The sequence below is a fragment of the Salmo salar genome, chromosome 03 (assembly GCF_965601325.2).
Source record: "Salmo salar chromosome 03, fSalSal1, whole genome shotgun sequence".
NCBI lineage: Eukaryota > Metazoa > Chordata > Actinopteri > Salmoniformes > Salmonidae > Salmo > Salmo salar.
The window spans coordinates 22812757-22835000 of record NC_138293.1 but is presented as its reverse complement, the minus strand read 5'-3'; the positions used below and the strand labels follow the sequence as shown (position 1 = coordinate 22835000).

At 42.8% G+C, this 22244-nt stretch overlaps 1 protein-coding gene across 11 annotated transcripts in view; it reads right to left on the bottom strand.

The window, feature by feature from the left end:
- dip2ca (disco-interacting protein 2 homolog Ca) overlaps positions 1–20058 on the bottom strand; it is a 236232-nt gene extending 216174 nt beyond the window's left edge. For 5 of the 11 annotated variants that reach the window (XM_082973360.1, XM_082973363.1, XM_082973364.1 and 2 more), the window contains exon 1: positions 19517–20057. In XM_082973360.1, coding sequence (XP_082829486.1) covers positions 19517–19595 — 79 coding nt within the window. In that variant the 5' untranslated portion in view covers positions 19596–20057. Of the gene's footprint in view, positions 1–19516 lie in introns of all 11 variants that reach the window. The other 6 variants (XM_082973357.1, XM_082973359.1, XM_082973358.1 and 3 more) reach the window with 2 other exon arrangements.
- Between the last annotated feature and the right edge of the window lie 2186 nt (positions 20059–22244).

Below are 22244 nucleotides of genomic sequence, written 5' to 3'. Positions count from 1 at the left end.
TTTTTTATTTAAATCAAATCAAATTGTATTGGTCACATACACATGGCTAGCAGATGTTAATGCGAGTGTAGCGAAATGCTTGTGCTTCTAGTTCCGACCATGCAGTAATATCTAACAAGTAATCTAACAATTTAACGGTAGGCCTACAAATGGGGGTCCGTTAGTTGGCCAACCATGCCTTAGACACTATTCACTTGTTTCACGTACTTGTGCTTTGGCAGTGGCTCTCTTTGGAATCAGACCGTTTAGAATTCTAAAAGGGAGTTTGTGTAGAAAGATGTCATTTCTTGATAGGCCAATTTAAAGATGCAATAATATAACGATCACTTTACATTTTAGCAAAAAGACAACCAGCGAAAACATGCTAATCTGCATGAAAAACAGCATAACTGTTTAAAATGAGCCTTACATGACAATATGAGCAGTCTGGGTTTTAGCTACTCTGACAGGGTTCATTCCCAGCCCTCCCTCAAAACATTGAGCAAGGAGGATGTCCCCAAAACATCCATCCTCATGACCCAGTCACCATGTCCATATATAATCATTTCCATGTTCAGCACACAGACAGTGCTAACCAAACCTTACCCCAGCCAACTCTAGCCCGGCGAAACCGGCCAAGTTCACATTAAGACCAGATGTGGGTCACTAAGGTTTCCCCTAACTTGAGGGGTCAAACGATCTGGTTCACAGAGTAACCTCGGTTATTCAATACGGTATGAATGAGAGGCCTTCTGTGAAAGGGTTATCACTTGTTTTGAGACACTTTAGACGTAGGAGCTGAGTAGAAACATGGTTCAAAGGGAGGATATGATTCAAGTGTTAATCAATGACTCAATGGGGTCTGATATGCACCAACACTATCGCAAGTGAGTTCCTCAAGTTTCCCAGTCTGTTGCACAAGACTTGGTCAAAGATAAAGTAATAAAAAAAAAGCAAATCAAAACATTTAAATTGTGCATTTACTATCACTGAAGATGAGGGAAAGAGATACGATTTGAGCAGCAGATTAAAACACCTTTCCTGAACATGTTGCCACTGTCAGATCAGAAAGTAGCTTCTCAATGTGCACTGAATGTGCAGTCATTTTCATAGCTCTATAACCATTTACACATTTTGTTTCATGTTGGAATTGATTACATTTAGGGGAAATGTGCCTTCTGGTTAGGGAGTCGAAGCAATGACAGAAATATGCAAATAAGCCTCATTCAGTAATGCCAAACATCAAGAGTAAATGGCAGCAGCAGCGTTTCACTTCACTGTGTGCTGATTGTGCAGTTAGATTACTCAGATGAAAACCACAGAGGAGAGGGAACGCACACATTCCAAACCACCTTACAATATCAACACCTGGTAATGTAGGTTCAGAGGAAGTCGTCCCTATATCTAAGAGGGCTTTTTTATTTTCCTACAGCAGACCGTTTTATTTACATTTACAAAAGATGCCATCTGGAGTGATCCTCCAACGGCCAGCGAGGCGGCTTTGCGCCTCTCCAAACTACCAATAGTCAGGTAAGATTTTGTAACATATTTTGAAAAGCAACCAGGTTCAAAGTCAAACAAAGAGTGAAGCAGAGGTTTTTGGCTTTCGGAAAAGGCAGCTTTGCTCCATCTCTTTTCCTTGATCCAATCAGTGCTATCAAACCTCTCCCTGAGCAAGCTGATTCAACAGTTCCAAGACAATTTGGAGACCATGCAGCTCACACGCCTGGACTTTTTTGGGGCAGATGTTAGCCGCTAGCATTAGGAAAGCTTTTCAAAAAAGTGTTGGATAGCTTCCCATTGAGTTTTAACCCAACATGATGGACGCTGTTGCTGATCTCTCCCCAACACCACCGTTATTCAGCCACCGCATTTGATGCTGTGATTTCATGCTTTGTTACTTATGTTTATCGAGTAGGCTCTAAATGTGAAAGCATAATCAATAATGTACAAATTTGCATTCCAGGAAGGACGACAGTCAGACAGTGTCTTTCCTTCCTACTCTCTGAGTGTGGTCTCTCTAATGGAAAACATTTAGCAGCATGTAGCCTCTATACTGCAGCTAATTTATCAGGGAGCTTTCCTGGCAGACATTTCCATCGACTCTCCACAACATTTATTACCCAATGCACTGTGAAGCAAACAACAAGAGGCCCAACTTCTAAACCACCCAGTCCTATGTTAGTTCCAAGCAGTGAGATACAGAACCATTTATGTTTAGTGCACAATACCACCAGTTATCCACTCTTTTTCTCTCTTCAAGCCTAATGTAAAAAAAAAAAGTTGTTTAGACTGGTTCATAAAATGTCTTCAAGAAAGAATGCAGTTTTAGAGAGATTCTAAGGATAAGGCAAAGTGAGGGGCTTTATTCTGTAGAGGGACAGATGGAATTCATAATTTCACTTGAACTCTTACATATTGTATTGTGTTGTTCTAAAGAAGCATGATCATTCTACTGTAAACCACAGGGCTAATTGTCCTTTCGAGACATGAGATTTGCTATTATCTTTATCTTAATGTGATGGAACAATGGTGCCAGAAAAGAAGGCTGACGTTTTACATGTCCCCAACTGATTGTTTTTTTGTTTGTTTATTTGCGTTGTTCTTATTTTGTACATAATGTTGCAGCTACCGTCTCTTATGACCGAAAATAACTTCTGGACATCATGACTGCGATTACTCACCACGGACTGGAAGAATATTTTTTTTCCTTTAACGAGTCTTACGAGCCCGACGTGAACTATATACCGCTTTCTCGGGAACAGGCCCAGATCCCCGTGAAGAGGCGGCGGAGAAAAAGTGGCAAGAGGGTGGGCTGCCTCTAGGCGATCGATTAGCAAACGTGCAATCTTTGGAGAATAAAATAGGTGACCTACGTGAAAGATTAAACTACCAACAGGACATTCAAAACTGTAATATCTTATGCTTCACGGAGTCGTGGCTGAACAACGACACTATCAACATACAGCTGGCTGGTTATACCCGGTACTGGAAGAATAGAACAGCGGCGTCTAGTAAGACAAGGGGCGGCGGACAATGTATATTTGTAAATAACAGCTGGTGCTCGATATCTAAGGAAGTCTCGAGCTATTGCTCGCCTGAGGTAGAGTGGCTCATGATAAGCTGTAGACCACACTATCTACCTAGAGAGCTTTCATCTGTATTTCTCGTAGCTGTTTACATACCACCACAGACTGAGGATGGCACTAAGACAGCATTGAATGAAATGTATTCCGCCATAAGCAAACAAGAAAACGCTCACCCAGAGGCGGCGCTCCTAGTAACCGGGGACTTTAATGCAGGGAAACTTAAATCTGTTTCACCTAATGTCTATCAGCATGTTAAAAATGCAACCAGAGGGAAAGAAATTCTAGACCACCTTTACTCCACACATAGAGACGCATACAAAGCTCTCCCTCGCCCTCCATTTGGTAAATCTGACCATAATTCTGTCCTCCTGATTCCAGCTTACAAGCAAAAATTAAAGCAGGAAGCACCAGTAACTAGATCAATACAAAAGTGGTCAGATGAAGCAGATGCTAAGCTACAGGACTGTTTTGCTAGCACAGACTGGAATATGTTCCAGGATTCCTCTGATGGCATTGAGGAGTACACCACATTTTTATATAACTAGGCAAGTCAGTTACGTACAAAGTTTTATTTACAATGACGGCGTACCGGGGAACAATGGGTTAACTGCCTTGTTCAGAGACAGAATGACAGATTTTTAACTTGTCGGTTCCGGGATTTGATCCAGCAACTTTTCGTTACTGGCCTAACTCTCTAACCACTAGGCTACCTGCCACCCTTCATCAATAAGTGCATCGATGATGTTGTTCCCACAGTGACCGTACGTACATACCCCAACCAGAAGCCATGGATTACAGGCAACATCCGCACTGAGCTAAAGGCTAGAGCTGCCGCTTTCAAGGAGCGGAACTCTTACCCAGAAGCTTATAAGAAATCCCGCTATGCCGTCAGACTAACCATCAAACAGGCAAAGCATCAATACAGGACTAAGATCGAATCATACGACACCGGCTCTGACGATCTTCGGATGTGGCAGGGCTTGCAAATCATTACAGACTACAAAGGGAAGCACAGCCAAGCCCTGCCAAGTGACACAAGCATACCAGACGAGCTAAATTACTTCTATGCTCGCTTGAAGGTAAATAACACTGAAACATGCATGAGAGTACCAGCTGTTCCGGAAGACTGTGTGATCAAGCTCTCCACAGCCAATGTAAGACCTTTAAAACAGATTAACATTCACAAGGCCGCGGGGCCAGAAGGACTACTGGGACGTGTACTGCGAACATGCGCTGACCAACTGGCAAGTGTCTTCACTGACATTTTCAACCTCTCCGAGTCTGTAATACCAACATGTTTTAAGCAGACCACCCTAGTGCCTGTGCCAAAGAACACTAAGGTAACCTGCCGACCCATAGCACTGACATCTGTAGCCATGAAGTGCTTTGAAGGGCTGGTTATGGCTCACAACAACATTATCCCAGAAACCCTAAACCAACTCAAATTTGCAAACCGCCCCAACAGATCCACAGATGATACAATCTCTATTGCACTCCACACTGCCCTTTCCCACCTGGACAAAAGGAACACCTATGTGAGAATGCTATTCATTGACTACAGCTCAGCGTTCAACACCATAGTGCCCTCAAAGCTCATCAATAAGCTAAGGACCCTGGGACTAAACACCTCCCTCTGCAACTGGATCCTGGACTTCCTGACGGGCCGACCCCAGGTGGTAAAGGTAGGTAACAACACATTCGCCACGCTGATCCTCAACACGGGGGACCCTCAGGGGTGCGTGCTCAGTCCCCTCCTGTACTCCCTGTTAACTCATGACTGCACGGCAAGGCACGACTCCAACACCATCATTAAGTTTGCCGATGACACAACAGTGGTAGGCCTGATCACCGACAATGACGAGAAAGCCTAGAGACCTGGCCGTGTGGTGCCAGCACAACAACCTCTCCCTCAACGTGATCAAGACAAAGGAGATGATTGTGGACTACAGGAAAAAGAGGACCGAGCACGCCCCCATTCTCATCGACGAGGCTGCAGTGGAGCAGAGTGAGAGCTTCAAGTTCCTTGGTGTCCACATCACCAACAAACTAACATGGTCCAAGCACACCAAGACAGTCGTGAAGCAGGCACGACAAAACCTATTCCCCATCAGGAGACTGAAAAGATTTGGCATGGGTCCTCAGATCCTCAAAAGGTTCCACAGCTGCACCATCGAGAGCATCCTGACTGGTTGCATCACTGCCTGGTATGGCAACTACTCTGCCTCCGACCGAAAGGAACTACAGAGGGTAGTGCGAATGGCCCAGTACATCACTGGGGCTAAGCTTCCTGCCATCCAGGACCTCTATACCAGGCGGTGTCAGAGGAAGGCCCTAAGAATTGTCAACGACCACCCTCGTCATAGACTGTTCTCTCTGCTACCGCACGGCAAGCGGTACCGGAGCACCAAGTCTAGGTCCAAGAGGCTTCTAAATAAGCTTCTACCCCCAAGCCATAAGACTCCTGAACAGCTAATCAAATGGATACCCAGACTATTTGCATTGCCCCCCCTCCTCTTTTACACCGCTGCTACCTGCTACTCTCTGCTGTTACCATCTATGCATAGTCACTTTAATAACTCTACCTACATGCACATATTATGTCAACTAACCGGTGCCCCCGCACATTGACTCGGTACTGGTACCCCCCTGTATATAGTCTCGCTATGGTTATTTTACTTCTGCTCTTAAATTACTTGTTACTTTTATTTCTTATCAGTATTTATTTAAACTGCATTGTAAGGTCTACACCTGTGTATTCGGCGCATGTGACTAATAAAATTTGATGTGGGCTGCGTGGCTCCTAGAATGGGTCCGGCTTTGTGATATTACCTAATCGGTTTCTAATAGTATAGGAAAAGTAGGCAATACACTAAGCATACAATGATACAATGACAACATGCCTGATGCATAGATTGGTTGAGTGAGGATATCAGATATGGGTGAAAATGACTGGTTGTTTCTTATATTTTCAATGCTCTTCACACCCAATCAACACTGTTACCTGAGTTCAGTTCACACAACATAAGAGAACAGAATTGAGGGGAAGAAGCGATAGAGCAGCACAATAAAGGGAGTTCATCCCAGTCCTCTGTCTGAGGTAACAAAGATCCACTGTTCAGTAGAAGACTAGATAATGTGTTAAACAACCAGGCAGGAAAAGAATGTTTCACACAGAGACTCTATTGACATTGTGATGTCATCAGAAGAGTTAGGTCGGATATCTTCAGAAGGGTAAAAAAATGCAGTCGAAATGCTCTGTGGAGTCTGTCTGTGTCCTAAATGGCACCCTATTCCCTATATAGTGCACTACTTTTGATCAGAGCCAAAGCACTATATTGAGAATAGGGTGCCATTTGGGATACATTCACCGTGCATCACTGAAAGGCCAGTGTGTCGTTCATCTGGTCTGAATCTAATAAACCTGATCTATTTAAACCTATTAAGTACCTTATTTTGCAATACAGCCTGCCGCTGTCTGGACGGACAAAGGTTTGGGCTCATCTGCACTGAGCTCTGTGATCGCGCCCTCATGTTGGGATTGTGTCACACTTCACTATTACCAGTATATATTGTTCTCTAGAGTCCCAGACAACAGTCATTATAAACCGAGTTTTGGTTGAGCAGTGAGAGGTCTGTGGAGATTAACAAGGAAAGGAAAATATTCATCACAGCCAGGCCCAGTGGGGTTAGAGGGGAGGTGGGGGAGGCAGGGTCGTCACTGGAACTGTAAACTAACCTCACCTTTAGCAGCAATAACAAATACAATGGGATGGGACCTCAAAAGGGAAACGCAGCATCTGTAGCAAATATTTGTCATCTCCATGTTTTGAAAGTGGGAATAAGGCCATGGTTGCATCTCCATATCGGTTTAATTTATTTTCACAGCAGGGAAGTGCTGGATTCTTTCTCACCCCAGACTTTAAATGACGAGTCCTCCAACACGCTGGCTTCAAAGCAAGCCGAGAAGGAATCAAGGGATGGGCACAAAGATACATTTTTTTTGCTAAAACCTGCCTGTGAGCAGCGGGGTACTGATGCAATCCTCAAGTAACAACTTTCTGCCACAGACAGACTTTGACCGGTCCAAGAATGACATCACCCACCCATCTGAAGCTGTGGCAGCAGTTACATTCACAAGCTGCCCTCCAGAGAAATGCAAATTTCATGTGTGCCTCCCAAGTGGCACCCTATTCCGTATAATGTGTACTACTTTTCCTCAGAGTTCTATGGGCCCTGGTCGAAAGTAGTGCATCATAGGGGATAGGGTGTCATTTGGAACACAGACCATGGCTTTACTGGTGTCCATGTGGCAGTGAAGGTTCCCCTACGAAAGGAATGGGATTCTCCCTACGTGGCCTCCACACTGTTTTAACATGAGCTGGATGTTGGTTTCCTACCAGGCAAAACAAAAGGTGTTACATTTTTTTATTTTGAGGGGATGGAGCAGGGGGTCAAAACAGGATGAGGGAGTTATTATGGGCTTAGTTCCACTGGAGAGAAAGATTTCCAGTACACAGAAAACACAGTCTTTTCATTACAAGTTGAACCCAAGAAGCCTGTGAGGTTGTGAACCTGAGAAATCATGTCATTGAGTATGTTTACATGCACACTAATAATTCAATATTAAACCGATTAAAACCTGGTTTTCTGAGCAATCTTTCAAATTATTAGGACATGTAAACAGCTTAAATCTGCATTCCAGCAGTGGATTTGAACTGTGCATGTGCCAGCATCGGGCAGCGGAAGCCTCCCTCTTATGTGCGAGTGAAGTGAGTTAAGAAAAACTGAAAGTGTGCATCTTAGAAATAGTTTTTAAATGAACTTGTTCAAACTTAGAATAAAAAAGTATTCACCAAAAAAACATGTTCACTCTGGTAGAACGTTCATTTTGATTGCCAATCAAAAGATCCATCAGTAGTCGGATTTTGTGTCCATGTAAACAGGATTTTGTGTCCATGTAAACAGGATTTTGTGTCCATGTAAACAGGATTTTGTGTCCATGTAAACAGGATTTTGTGTCCATGTAAACAGGATTTTGCGTCCATGTAAACAGGATTTTGCAAAGCATGTAAACAGGATTGTGCAAAGCATGTAAACAGGATTTTGCAAAGCATGTAAACATTTTAAATGAACTATTATATTAACCTGACTATCCAAAATAGTCGCATTAAATCAAATCAAATGTTATTTGTCACATGCGCCGAACACAACAGGTGTAGACCTTACAGTGAAATGCTTACTTACAAACCTTTAACCAACAAAGCAGTTAACAAAAATAAGTGTAAAGTAAAAAATAGAAAATAAAAGTAACAAATAATTAAACAGCAGCAGTAAAATAACAATAGCGAGGCTATATACAAGGGGTACCGGTACAATGTGTGGGGGCACCGGTTAGTCGAGGTAATTGAGGTAATATGTACATGAAGGTAGAGTTAAAGTGACTATGCATAGATAATAACAGAGAGTAGCAGCAGTGTAAAAGAGGGGTCTGGGTAGCCACTTGATTAGCTGTTCAGGAGTCTTATGACTTTGGGGTAGAAGCTGTTTAGAAGCCTCTTGGTCCTAGACTTGGCGCGCCGGTACCACTTGCCGTGCGGTAGCAGAGAGAACAGTCTATGACTAGGGTGGCTGGAGTCTTTGACAATTTTTAGGGGTTTCCTCTGACACCGCCTGGTATAGAGGTCCTGGATGGCAGGAAGCTTGACCCAGTGATGTACCGGGCCGTACGCACTACCCTCTGTAGTGCCTTGCGGACGGAGGGCGAGCAGTTGCCATACCAGTCAGTGATGCAACCAGTCAGGATGCTCTCGATTGTGCAGCTGGAGAACTTTTTGAGGATCAGAGGACCCATGCCAAATCTTTTCAGTCTCCTGAGGGGAATAGGCCTTGTCGTACCCTCTTCACGACTGTCTTGGTTTGTTTGGACCATGATAGTTTGTTGATGTGGACACCAAGCAACTTGAAGCTCTCAACCTGCTCCACTGCAGCCCCGTTGATGTGAATGGGGGCGCGCTCAGTCCTCCTTTTCCCGTAGCCGACAGTCATCTCCTTTGTCTTGATCACGTTGAGGGAGAGGTTGTTGTCCTGGCACCACACGGACAGGTCTCTGACCTCCTACCTATAGGATGTCTCATCGTTGTCGGTGATCAGGCCTACCACTGTAGTGTCATGGGAAAACTTGATGATGGTGTTGGAGTCATGCCTGGCCATGCAATCATGAGTGAACAGGGAGTACAGGAGGGGACATGTAAGCGTGCTCATTAAGTCCATCTCAGAATTATGCGGTATGTGTGTCACTGTCAACTCAGAATTGCCTCATGGAAAAACATGGAAAACAAACAATACTTTGAACAACCCTACCTTTTCCTATTATTTCAAAACTCCATTCCGCATGTTATCAGGGTGGCATTGGGAAATCAGGAAAATGGGAAATGTCTGCATTGAAATATGACACTGCCTGAAAAGCAAAACAGTCAAACGCCTGCCAACAACCACCAGCTTCCCTATAGACTAGGCGATAACAAAATCAGACACACTACTAGGACGAGAGAGGAATCATGGATGCATTTTAAAATGGCACCCTATTCCCTACACAGTGCACTACTTTTGACCAGATCCCTATGATCCCTGGTTAAATGCAGTGCACTACATAGGAAATAGGGTGCCATTTGGGACATACCTCATAAATTCAGCCAATTAATAGTGGAGTCAAGAATGCAGTATTTATACTTCTGTTTTGTTGTTCCTGCTAGTTTCAGCCAATTTGGCGTTGAGCTGGGTATCCAACCATTCACACCCTCACAGCCCTGTTGATTGGATCTACAAATGCTCAGTAGCAGATGGGACGGACATAAACCACTGCATCCCAACACGGACCTTTCCAAATACAGTATCTTCACGCACGGAAGAACACCATTTTCATTTGGAAGTTGGGAGGGAATGAGATGAGGATCAAAGGCCCTACAACAAGAGTAGGCTGTGGCTACATTCAAAATGGCAACATAATCCCTGTATAGGCCAATTATTTTGACCAGGGCCCATAATGCACTATGTAGGGAATAGGGTGACATTTTGGATGAAGCATGTAGGATGGTACATTGGCTGTTAAAGACAGCATTTAGCTAGCTGTATATCCACAGAGCTAGGTAGGTAATACCAGTAATAGACCTTTCAGGATTTCCACAGCACAGACACAGTCCAGCTAGTCTACAGTACATGTCATACTGTCATAATTCAAAAGCTTGAAGGTAGCCTTTGGAGGCAACGGTTTAAATATTCATTTCCCCTGTGTCAGGGGAGAACACAAACCTGAGGGCTCACTGAACTGTCAGACAATGAACAACAGGCATTTGTTTGGCTTTGGCAGATTTCTGGACATAGAGGACAGGTTGACATCCTCTAATACATAAGGGTTGCATCCCAAATGGTTCCCTATTCCCTATATAGTGCACTACATTTGACTAGTGCCATATCGGTTCTTGGTCAAAAGTAGTGCAATATAAAGGGAATAGGGAGTCATTTGGGACGCAGGCAGAGAGAAATCAGAAAGGCAGCAAAGGTATAGTGGCGGTGGTAGTGATAGTGGTGGTTATAGTGGCGGTGGTAGTGATAGTGGTGGTTATAGTGGCGGTGGTAGTGATAGTGGTGGTTATAGTGGCGGTGGTAGTGATAGTGGTGGTTATAGTGGCGGTGGTAGTGATAGTGGTGGTTATAGTGATAGTGGTGGTTATAGTGGCGGTGGTAGTGATAGTGGTGGTTATAGTGGCGGTGGTAGTGGTGGTTATAGTGGCGGTGGTGTAGTGGTGGTTATAGTGGTGGTGGTAGTGGTGGTTATAGTGGTGGTGATAGTGGTGGTTATAGTGGTGGTTATAGTGGTGGTGGTAGTGATAGTGGTGGTTATAGTGGTGGTGGTAGTGATAGTGGTGGTTATAGTGGCGGTGGTAGTGATAGTGGTGGTTATAGTGGCGGTGGTAGTGATAGTGGTGGTTATAGTGGCGGTGGTAGTGATAGTGGTGGTTATAGTGGCGGTGGTAGTGATAGTGGTGGTTATAGTGGCGGTGGTAGTGATAGTGGTGGTTATAGTGGCGGTGGTAGTGATAGTGGTGGTTATAGTGGCGGTGGTAGTGATAGTGGTGGTTATAGTGGCGGTGGTAGTGATAGTGGTGGTTATAGTGGCGGTGGTAGTGATAGTTATAGTGGTGGTTATAGTGGTGGTGGTAGTGGTGGTTATAGTGGCGGTGGTAGTGATAGTGGTGGTTATAGTGGCGGTGGTAGTGATAGTGGTGGTTATAGTGGCGGTGGTAGTGATAGTGGTGGTTATAGTGGCGGTGGTAGTGATAGTGGTGGTTATAGTGGCGGTGGTAGTGATAGTGGTGGTTATAGTGGCGGTGGTAGTGATAGTGGTGGTTATAGTGGCGGTGGTAGTGATAGTGGTGGTTATAGTGGCGGTGGTAGTGATAGTGGTGGTTATAGTGGCGGTGGTAGTGATAGTGGTGGTTATAGTGGCGGTGGTAGTGATAGTGGTGGTTATAGTGGCGGTGGTAGTGATAGTGGTGGTTATAGTGGCGGTGGTAGTGATAGTGGTGGTTATAGTGGCGGTGGTAGTGATAGTGGTGGTTATAGTGGTGGTGGTAGTGATAGTGGTGGTTATAGTGGCGGTGGTAGTGATAGTGGTGGTTATAGTGGCGGTGGTAGTGATAGTTATAGTGGTGGTTATAGTGGTGGTGGTAGTGGTGGTTATAGTGGTGGTGGTAGTGGTGGTTATAGTGGTGGTGGTAGTGATAGTGGTGGTTATAGTGGCAGTGGTAGTGATAGTTATAGTGGTGGTTATAGTGGTGGTGGTAGTGGTGGTGGTAGTGGTGGTTATAGTGGTGGTGGTAGTGATAGTGGTGGTTATAGTGGCGGTGGGTTTCCGTAACGGTTTGGTATGCTTAGTTTGTTGTTTTTGTCAAAAGAGACAGATCATACAGGTCTAAAAATACTGGACTTTCTTAGGGTCTTGTAAATTACATTTTGTCCAATTCCTGCAGTCTGGTTCAAGAACAGTAATACACTGCTCAGGCTGGCTTGTTCAACATCTCACAGTGAAGAATGTAGTGATTAGGTGACGGGAAAAAATGTTAAGGTCAATGAGGTGCTGCCAGCTGAACAGCGAATGAGTGAATACTAACAGTACCATGTCTGAAGTTTTAAATCACTGACAAGTTTTCAGAATCAATGATGCTTAAATACTGGCTGCAAAACATCTCTAAGGAGGACTAAGAGAAAGTCCTTACCTACACCCATCTGATCTGACTTACAAAGGCTGTATTATGTAACCACGACTGCGAATGTGAATCAATAATTACAATTCAGAATCAACGCAAATGTCAGACTTCTCTGAAGCTGCTGAATATCCTGTTCATTCAATGGTGAGGCATGGACAGTAAAACTCAAGCCTCAAAATGTGTAACTTAAGCCTCTAAAAATGTATACAGACCGGAGACTATTCTCAGGCAAAGCAGCCTTCGAGACCCTGGTATCTCATGTCATTTTCACAAGCAAGCGTCAACAAGACTACATATTATTGACCTGGGACCTTAGTGTCCTGACTATCTCTATGACTATCTCTATGCCATCTTGGAACCAACAGTCTCATCATCACTCTCACCACAACTCACCGCCAAGGAGGGAGGAGGAGAAAGACATCTCTATGGCAACTGCCACTCCAAAAGGTAAGAGCACCAGGCACTTGGATGGGCTGGCTAAATCAGACACTTTCGTAAATAACACCCTAATCCCTATATACAGTAGTACACTACTTTTGACCAGAGCACTATGAGCCCTGGTCAATAGTAGTGCACTACACATGGAACAGGATGCCATTTGGGACGCAGCCAGTGAAAGCCAAGACTGAGGGATTTGGGACAACGCAAACAAATATAGCAAGGCAAATACAAGCTGGCTACTAGAAAAGGTAGTGATGACATCAGGTTTCTTGTGTACACCTCTACCTGCCTGTCTCCATTGACATTTTCTGTGAACCTTGACCCTGGCCTGTCACAACTAATTCTCCATGATAAACAGTAAACACTGACTCTCTTTGTATCTGAGTGACATACCTGTGACGGCCTCAGTGAATGCTGCTAGGTACGCTGATGTGTGTGTCCTTATCATAAGGGCAAAGCAATTCTGCCCTACCAAGCAAAAAGGCAGTAACTGCTCATAGCGTTGAACTGAGAAAAACAGCTTTTATTTACCTTGGTTTCACAGTAACCTTATGCAGTTACTGCTAACATGACATCCATTTTCTCCAAAACACAAGAGGAAGGATACTTGTCCACATGATTAAGTATGTATTTAATGTAGCAAAAATTACATTAACTCATTTGACCAAATGAGCGGTTACTGTCTTTTTGCTTGGTAGGGCAGAATAGAGAAGTGAGCACTTAAGTCATTATTGGCATGTTTCAAAATCCTTATGTCACAAAAGGAGGGGCGGCAAGCCACCTGTCATAATCTCAATCCAAAGGTCGGCGACTCTACCTCGTTTTGATCCCAACTGAAAACAGTGGAGAGCGCAGAGCGTCATTATAACTCACCACCACGCCCACCGGTCTGGCGTTGGGTGATTATGGCACTTTGACTCGCAACAGTGACATATTCTGTGAAATGCCACGGCTAGAATTCATTAAACATTCAAACAGAGGGGGAGAGCCACAGGCTTAGCCAGAGCTAGGCTGTACGACTCATTAGGGAGGCTGCCAGAATAAAACATGGTTGTTTTATCAATGTACAAAATCCCCCCCGCACGCCACAATATTATTCTGCTTTCAGAAGACAAAGAATCCTGAGTTGTCTGCATAAAAGAATAAAGTGTTAATGCACTTCACTTAGACAAAGAGTGTCTGATTTTAGCTTGAACGAAATGTAGCAATGCACTGTATAACCACACCTATCATATTTTCCTTGGCTACTGTATAATTTATTATTCAGGGTAATTTTCTCTGAATTCATGCATTCCAAATAAAGTGCATTAGACATATTGTAGTCTGCTGCATGTCTTCCATACAAACAATCAAGGTCAGGCCACATTATATTATATTTTAATTGTAGGCCTGTAGCATCAAAACAGAGCAGACAGAACTGTTATTAACAGTAGCTAGCTAGAACAGTGAGGATAAGTATTTATTGAGGGAGAGAATTCTTTGAGCTGTATGGTTTTAAAACTACAAATGTGTGACAGAAACAGGCATCCTACCCGACCCAGACGTGACCAAGGAGAGGCTGAAGTATGAAACCCCAAAAGGCGGGTAAGCAACAGGTGCGCCTTATCCTTGAGTCAAAATGGTTTCTACATCTCTTCCTTATTGAAGAATGGGCTAGTCAGGGAAATGTAACATCTCTGTCTGCACATACAACAGAGGGATCAAATGAAAGACCCTACATTTGTACTATGATGTATCATATTGATGCATGTGTTAGGCCCGGGTGTTGAACAACTTCCATTTGATGGAACCAAGTGAGTTAAGTTAATCAACTGAGTATGGACAGTTCAACATTTCTGCCATAGCTATGTCAATTGGGTACTGCTGTGTGAACAGCAATGAATGAATGAAACAGAATGTGTTTAGGACAGGACACAGCATAACATTGATCTCTGAGGCAGAGGTCATGACACTCTTAGTGATAATCGAGCTCAGTGATTTGTTTTTTGCATAAAAGGGTGCACTACATGTGTCAAGCGGTATGCTAGCCAAACGGAACGGAAGTACATGTTGCACCAAATCATTTTCTTGCCAATCTGATTGCTTCAGACATTTGACTAGTGATTAACCAAACCATGTATTTATATAGCCCAACATCCCTACTGCCTCTAACATAATACGCCATTCAGCAGCCTCTGTCAATCGTTTCACTTATCAGGAGAAGATATTGCATGACCGTGATTTCTTTACCGATCTGATTGCTTCGGATATGGCACATTTGACTAGTGATGACACTATGTATGTATACAGTCTAGGCTAGTCCTACATCGCCACAGCTTCAGTAAAACTAGCAAACAGTATAAGCCCTTAGCGTGTAAATCAGTGGTCTGACAGAGTCAGAAGCTGTGTCCCAAATGCCACACCATTCCCTTTATTATAGTGCATTACTTTTGACCAGGGCACACAGGGAATGCATCCAGAGAATTAATAGACCCTGGCTAAGATACACTATATATACACACAGTACCAGTCAAAAGTATGGACACACCTACTCATTTAGGGGTTTTTCTTTATTTGTACTATTTTCTACATTGTAGAATAATAGTGAAGACATCAAAACTATGAAATAACACATATGGAATCATGTACTAACCAAAAAAAGTGTTAAACAAATCATAAATATATTTTAGATTTTTCAAAGTAGCCACCCTTTGCCTTGATGACAGCTTTGCACACTCTTGGCATTCTCTCATTCTCTCATCATTACTTTAAGACATGAAGGTCAGTCAATCTGGAAAATGTCAAGAACTTTGAAAGTTTCTTCAAGTGCAGTCGCAAAAACCATCAAGTGCTATGATGAAACTGGCTCTCATGAGGACCGCCACAGGAAAAGAAGACCCAGAGTTACGTCTGCTGCAGAGGATAAGTTCATTAGAGTTACCAGCCTCAGAATTTGCAGCCCAAATAAATGCTTCACAGAGTTCAAGTAACAGACACATCTCAACATCAACTGTTCTGAGGAGACTGCGTGAATCAGGCCTTCATAGTCTAATTGATGCAAAGAAACCACTACTAAAGGACACCAATAAGAAGACTTGCTTGGGCCAAGAAGCACGAGCAATGGACATTAGACCTGTGGAAATCTGTCCTTTGGTCTGATCAGTCTAAATTTGAGATTTTTGGTTCCAACCTCCGTGTCTTTGTGAGACGCAGAGTAGGTGAACGGATGATCTCCTCGTGTGTGGTTCCCACCGTAACGCATGGAGGTGGTGGTGCTTTGCTGGTGACACGGTCTGATTCATTTAGAATTCAAGGCACACTTAACCAGCATGGCTACTACAGCATTCTGCAGTGATACACCATCCCATCTGGGTTGCGCTTAGTGGGACTATCATTTGTATTTCAACAGGACAATGACCCAACACCCCTCCAGGCTGTGTAAAGGCTATTTGACCAAGAAGGATAGTGATGGAGTGCTGCATCAGATGACCTGGCTTCCATAATCACCCGACCTCAACCCAGTTGAGATGGTTTGGGATGAGTTGGAGTGCAGAGTGAAGAAAAAGCAGCCAGCAAGTGCTCAGCATATGTGGGAACTACTTTAAGAATGTTGGAAAAGTATTCCTGGTGAAGCTGGTTGAGAGAATGCCATGAGTGTGAAAAGCTATCATCAAGGCAAAGGGTGGCTACATTGAAGAATCTCAAACCATAAAATATATTTTGATTTGTTTAACACTTTTTTGATTACTACATGATTTCATGTGTTATTTCATAGTTGATGTCTTCACTATTATTCTACAATGTAGAAAATAGTACAAATAAAGAAAAACCCTTGAATGAGTAGGTGTGTCCAAACTTTTGATTGTATTATATATACACAAAAGTATGTGGACACCCTTTCAAATGAGTTATTTCCGCAATTTCAGCCAACTAGCACACAGGCATGCAATCTCCATAGACAAACATTGTCAGTAGAATAGCCTTTCTGAAGAGCTCAGTGACTTTCAACTGAGCACAGTCATAGGATGCCACCATTCCAACAAGTCATTTGGTCAAATTTCTGCCCTGCTCGAGCTACCTGGGTAGTAGGCTGAGAAGTGGTAGGCCACACAAGCTCACAGAACAGGACCACTGAGTGCTGAAGCGTGTAGCAGATAAAAATCTGTCCTCAGTTGCAACACTCACTACCGAGTTCCAAACTGCCTCTGGAAGCAACGTCAGCACAAGAACTGTTCATCAGGAGCTTAATGAAATGGGTTTCCATGGCAGAGCAGCCGAACACAAGCCTAAGATCACCATGCGCAATGCAAAGTGTCGACTGATGTGGAGTACAGCTCGCCACCATTGGACTCTGGAAACGTGCTCTCTGGAGTGATGAATCACGCTTCACCATTTGGCAGTCCTGACGGATGAATCTGGGTTTGGCGGATGCCAGGAGAACGCTACCGGCCCCAAAGCATAGTGCCAAATGTAAAGTTTGGTTGAGGAGGAATAATGGCCTGGGGCTGTTTTACATGGTTCGGCTCCTTAGTTCCAGTGAAGGGAAATCTTAACGCTACAGCAAAAAATGACATTGCAGATGATTCTGTGCTTCCAACTTTGATGCAACAGTTTGGGGAAGGCCCTTTCCTGTTTCAGCATGACAATGCCCCCATGCACAAAGCGAGGTCCATACAGAAGTGGTTTGTCGAGATCGGTGTGGAAGAACTTGACTGGCATGCACAGAGCCCTGACCTCAACCCCATTGAACAGCTTTGAGATAAATTGAAAGCCGACTGTGAGCCAGGCCTAATCGCCCAACATCAGTGCACGACCTCACTAATGCTCGTGGCTGAATGGAAGCAAGTCACGTCAGCAATGTTCCAACATCTAGTGCAAAGCCTTCCCAGAAGAGTGGAGGCTGTTATAGCAGAAAGGAGGGGACCATCTCCATATTAATGCCCATGATTTTGGAATGAGATGTTCGACGAGCAGGTGTCCACATACTTTTGGTGATGTAGTGTAAGTCAAGGGGCACTGAGAGGACAGCTGGTGGACTGGTTTGATGTTAACATTCACCTGACAATCAGATTAGGTCGGTCCGGACACCTGTTGGCGTGCCGGGCCTTGCTGATTGACCTCCGTTAATACTCTCTATCCACATAAGAACATCACAAATCTCCATGGTTCACAGCAGGAGGACTCAAGGCCGGGGCATGTACATGTATGTACCGGTTTTGACCAGAATTCTATCACATTTCTTATTTCCTAAAATATAGTCTCAAATTGGACCCTATTCAATGCACACCTAGGTCGTATATATATCAAGTGCCCCCCCTCCCCCGTCCTTGTAGGCTTATTGTAATCTAAGAGGTAAAACTGATCCTAAATCAGCACTCCAGGACTGAGTTATGATCTGTTGTAGCCTATCACTATCTACCCAAGGCGTTTGATCTCAGGAGCCCCAGTCAAAGAGGTTGAGCTGTGAATATAGGTCAAAGTCTGAGAGGTGAATAACTATGCATTTGATGTTGTGCTGGATAAGGACAGTCAACTATTCAAATAAATAATGCAGTAAGGCACCCATTTCCAGAAGGTGTTTACATTTGATGCTAAATAACTCTCATAATTACCTAGACTCATGGTTTTCCAAAACACAGTCTAGTGAGTTAATCTAGTTATGATGAGAACTATTCTACCATGTATAGCATGGTGTGAATTAAATGAAATTTAACTTACATTGCTCAAAAACTAAAAGTTATTGGTTGTCTGTGCATCTCATCCCCCAAGGTTGTCCTCACAGTTATATATATGGTGTTTGCCTAATTAAGTGTATATATATATATATATATATATATACACACACACACACACACATACATATACATACATACATACATACATACATACTGAACAATGGAACTCTTTTTTTCCTTTTGTTTTTATAGAGGGCAATATCAACATGCCCATATATAAAAGAAAATACGTGTATAGCCTTCCCATTGCTTTTGAACATTTAATGGACCACAAAAGAGAGAATGTATGTGCATTTTGTGTTAAAATATTATTCAGAATAAATGGCTGAGCTCTGCAAATAAAAATGACAATTGCTTATGCTCACGACTCCCCATGAGAAACTAGAAAAACATTGCTAACGGCTCTTGCACCGGAAACATGACACAAAATGAAGTTTACAAATAGTGTCGGTTATAATTGTAGGCCTACCCTAACACATTTGAAAGAACATGTCAAATTCAAGACTATGGCTATAGTTTTGCCCATCGTCAACTTGACAGCAAAATAATGTGTTCTTCTGTCTTCAAAAGCCACTGAGAAATGAACATTTCACATGGTAAACGTGACGTTTAGGCAACACTAAAGAGTGGACTAGGCTACTTTGTAACAACGGAAAATTAGTTCCCAATAATACCTTGAATCAATCTAAAAATGCCATCAGTTGATACATTTGACAATATCAATGTTAAATTGGCGTAATGATTTGTTTCAAGGTCACAATCTTTCTATTTCTAATTGCCAAAATCTGATGAGAACACATTGCACTCTGTGGTGTGATATAAAAGTACAATGAAACTGATATGTAGCAATGTACTGTGATTTGATTCAACATGAATTTGCGGCAGTACTCTCTGCTCATCGCGCGCTAGATCCATCCATTTATTCCCACAAAGCTTTCCCTTTTCTCTGCAGCAAAGAATGTCCGTTTTTCTGCAAATTCTGCTAAATATAATAACTATAATAGGGGGACATTCAAATATTGCTTACCTTCTGATAACTCCAGCTCCAGCTCAGCAAGTCTGTCTCGCACCTCCAAAGGAAGGGGTAACGTATCACGGTCCGCCATTCTGCTTTAAAATTATTTGTCTTGCTCTTCTCTTCTTCTCCTCACTGAGTCCAGTAAAGTCTTTCAACGCTGACTGTCCTTTCTCCGCAGAGCGCCGATGCATAAGGCAAAAGAGGAGCGAGTTGAGTGGTTAATAGAAATGCGGAAAGCGTTTGGGCGAATTCGAATATCGCTTTGCTCGCGTCCTAGTCAAGTCCAGCCATGGTTGGTTGTCCCTGTAGTATGAAAATGTACAGCTACTGTAATTCCAAGCTGTGAGTGCTGCTGAGCGATACACTAACGTTGCTGCCACACACGAGATCACATTCGAACCCTGATGGAGGGCGCCAAATACCCACTCTCAAGAACTGTTCGAGATTTTACCCCCTCTCCATCCAGAAGAACGTTATGTTGGTTTAACATCCCATTGCCCCCCCAACTGTTCGAATATAAAATATTTCTGAGGCTTCATGGTGCAAAATCAGGGGTTGAAGTGAGCTGTTGTTTACGGGTTGGTTTGGAAAGGGGTTGGCGTTAAGGCTGGGCCCTTTCAGAGATCACATTCATATGCATATATTGATTTTGTCATTCTACGAAAATGGTGGCCTTTTGACCAGTCAATTTTTTTTTAAACATGTTTTTTATTTTTACTTAGCAGTGTTAATCAATACAAATGACATCTTAATGTATTTTTACTACATTAAATATATACAAATGCTTGTGTTGCCTTCTCACTGTATCTATATCTGAATGACAATTCAGGCTTTCCAGAATATAATTTGACTATTTACTTTGCATATAAATCTGACAGAAAAGGTTCATGTTAATATTAAGATTTGTTTTTATTAGTAATAACTTACTTTAAACAAAACACATTTTTCTATTATTATAACACCAGTGACAAACCTTCAGACTATTCTATTAAAACCAGCAGGAACATTAACACCAGTGACAAATCTGAAGAAAATATAGAATATCTAAGATGGTGACCACAGTAGCTCAAACCGCACTTCTTAAATTGTAAATACATGACTTACTCATGTTATTTGATCAATTATTTCAATCAAATTTCCTTTTCCCTTACTATAAACTTTGTCACATCTTTATTAAAGCTTCACATGAAATCACCAAATGAATCATCAAATTGCTAGCATATGAAGAGAGAGTGCAGACTCACCATATGTTTTTCCAAAACAGCCGCACCTCCAATTAACCTTTGACCCAGGAGGAAGTTGGCAAGGATATTGCATTTTTTTAAAATATATATAAATGGGGTAACATCAGTGACATGAAATTGAGGGACAGCAATTCCCTGTAAATTATTTAAAATATGTAGTTCATTTTTTTGTTAAGTAATCCACTAAATAACTATAATACTTTACTTTGTTTTATGACATTTAAATATATTTTTTAACTCAAAATATGTCACAAAACCACAATTCATGAACCAAGGGAGAACCATTTTTATGGTATTGACCGTGTTCTTTGAGATAGATATAGATATCTATCACACACACACACACACACACACACACACACACACACAGTTGAAGTCAGAAGTTCACACACACACACACACACCTTAGCCAAATACATTTAAACTCAGTTTTTCACAATTGCTGACATTTAATCCTAGTAAAAATTCCCTGTCTCAGGTCAGTAAGGATCACCACTTTATTTTAAGAATTTGAAATGTTAGAATAATAGTAGAGAGAATAATTTATTTCAACTTCTATTTCTTTTCATCACATTCCCAGTGGGTCAGAAGTTTACAAACACTGAATTAGTATTTGGTAGCATTGCCTTTAAAATTGTTTAACTTGGGTCAAACATTTTGGGTAGCCTTCCACAAGCTTCCCACAATAAGTTGGGTGAATTTTGGCCCATTCCTCCTGACAGAGCTGGTGTAACTGAGTCAGGTTTGTAGGCCTCCCTTAATTGCACACGCTTTTTCAGTTCTGCCCACAAATGTTCTATATTATTGAGGTCGGGGCTTTGTGATGGCCACTCCAATTCCTTGACTTTGTTGTCCTTAAGCCATTTTGCCACAACTTTGGAAGTATGCTTGGGGTCATTGTCCATTTGGAAGACCCATTTGCGACCAAGCTTTAACTTCCTGACTGATGTCTTGAGATGTTGCTTCAATATATCCACATTATTTTCTTTCCTCATGGTGCCATCTATTTTGTGAAGTGCACCAGTCCCTCCTGCAGCAAAACACCCCCACAACATGATGCTGCCACCCCCGTGCTTCACTGTTGGGATGGTATTCTTCGGCTTGTAAGCCTCCCCCTTTTTCCTCCAAACATAATGATGGCCATTATGGCAAAACAGTTCTATTTTTGTTTCATCAGACCAGAGGACATTTCTCCAAAAAGTACAATCTTTGTTCCCATGTGCAGTCGCAAACCATAGTCTGGCTTTTTTATAGCGGTTTTGGAGCAGTGGCTTCTTCCTTGCTGAGCAGTCTTTCAGGTTATGTCGACCTCTTTTACTGTGGATATAGATACTTTAGTACCCATTTCCTCCAGCATCTTCACAAGGTCCTTTGCTGTTGTTCTGGGATTGATTTGCACTTATCGCACCAAAGTACGTTCATCTCTAGGAGACAGAACGTGTCTCCTTCCTGAGCGGTATGACGGCTGCGTGGTCCATTGGGGTTAATACTTG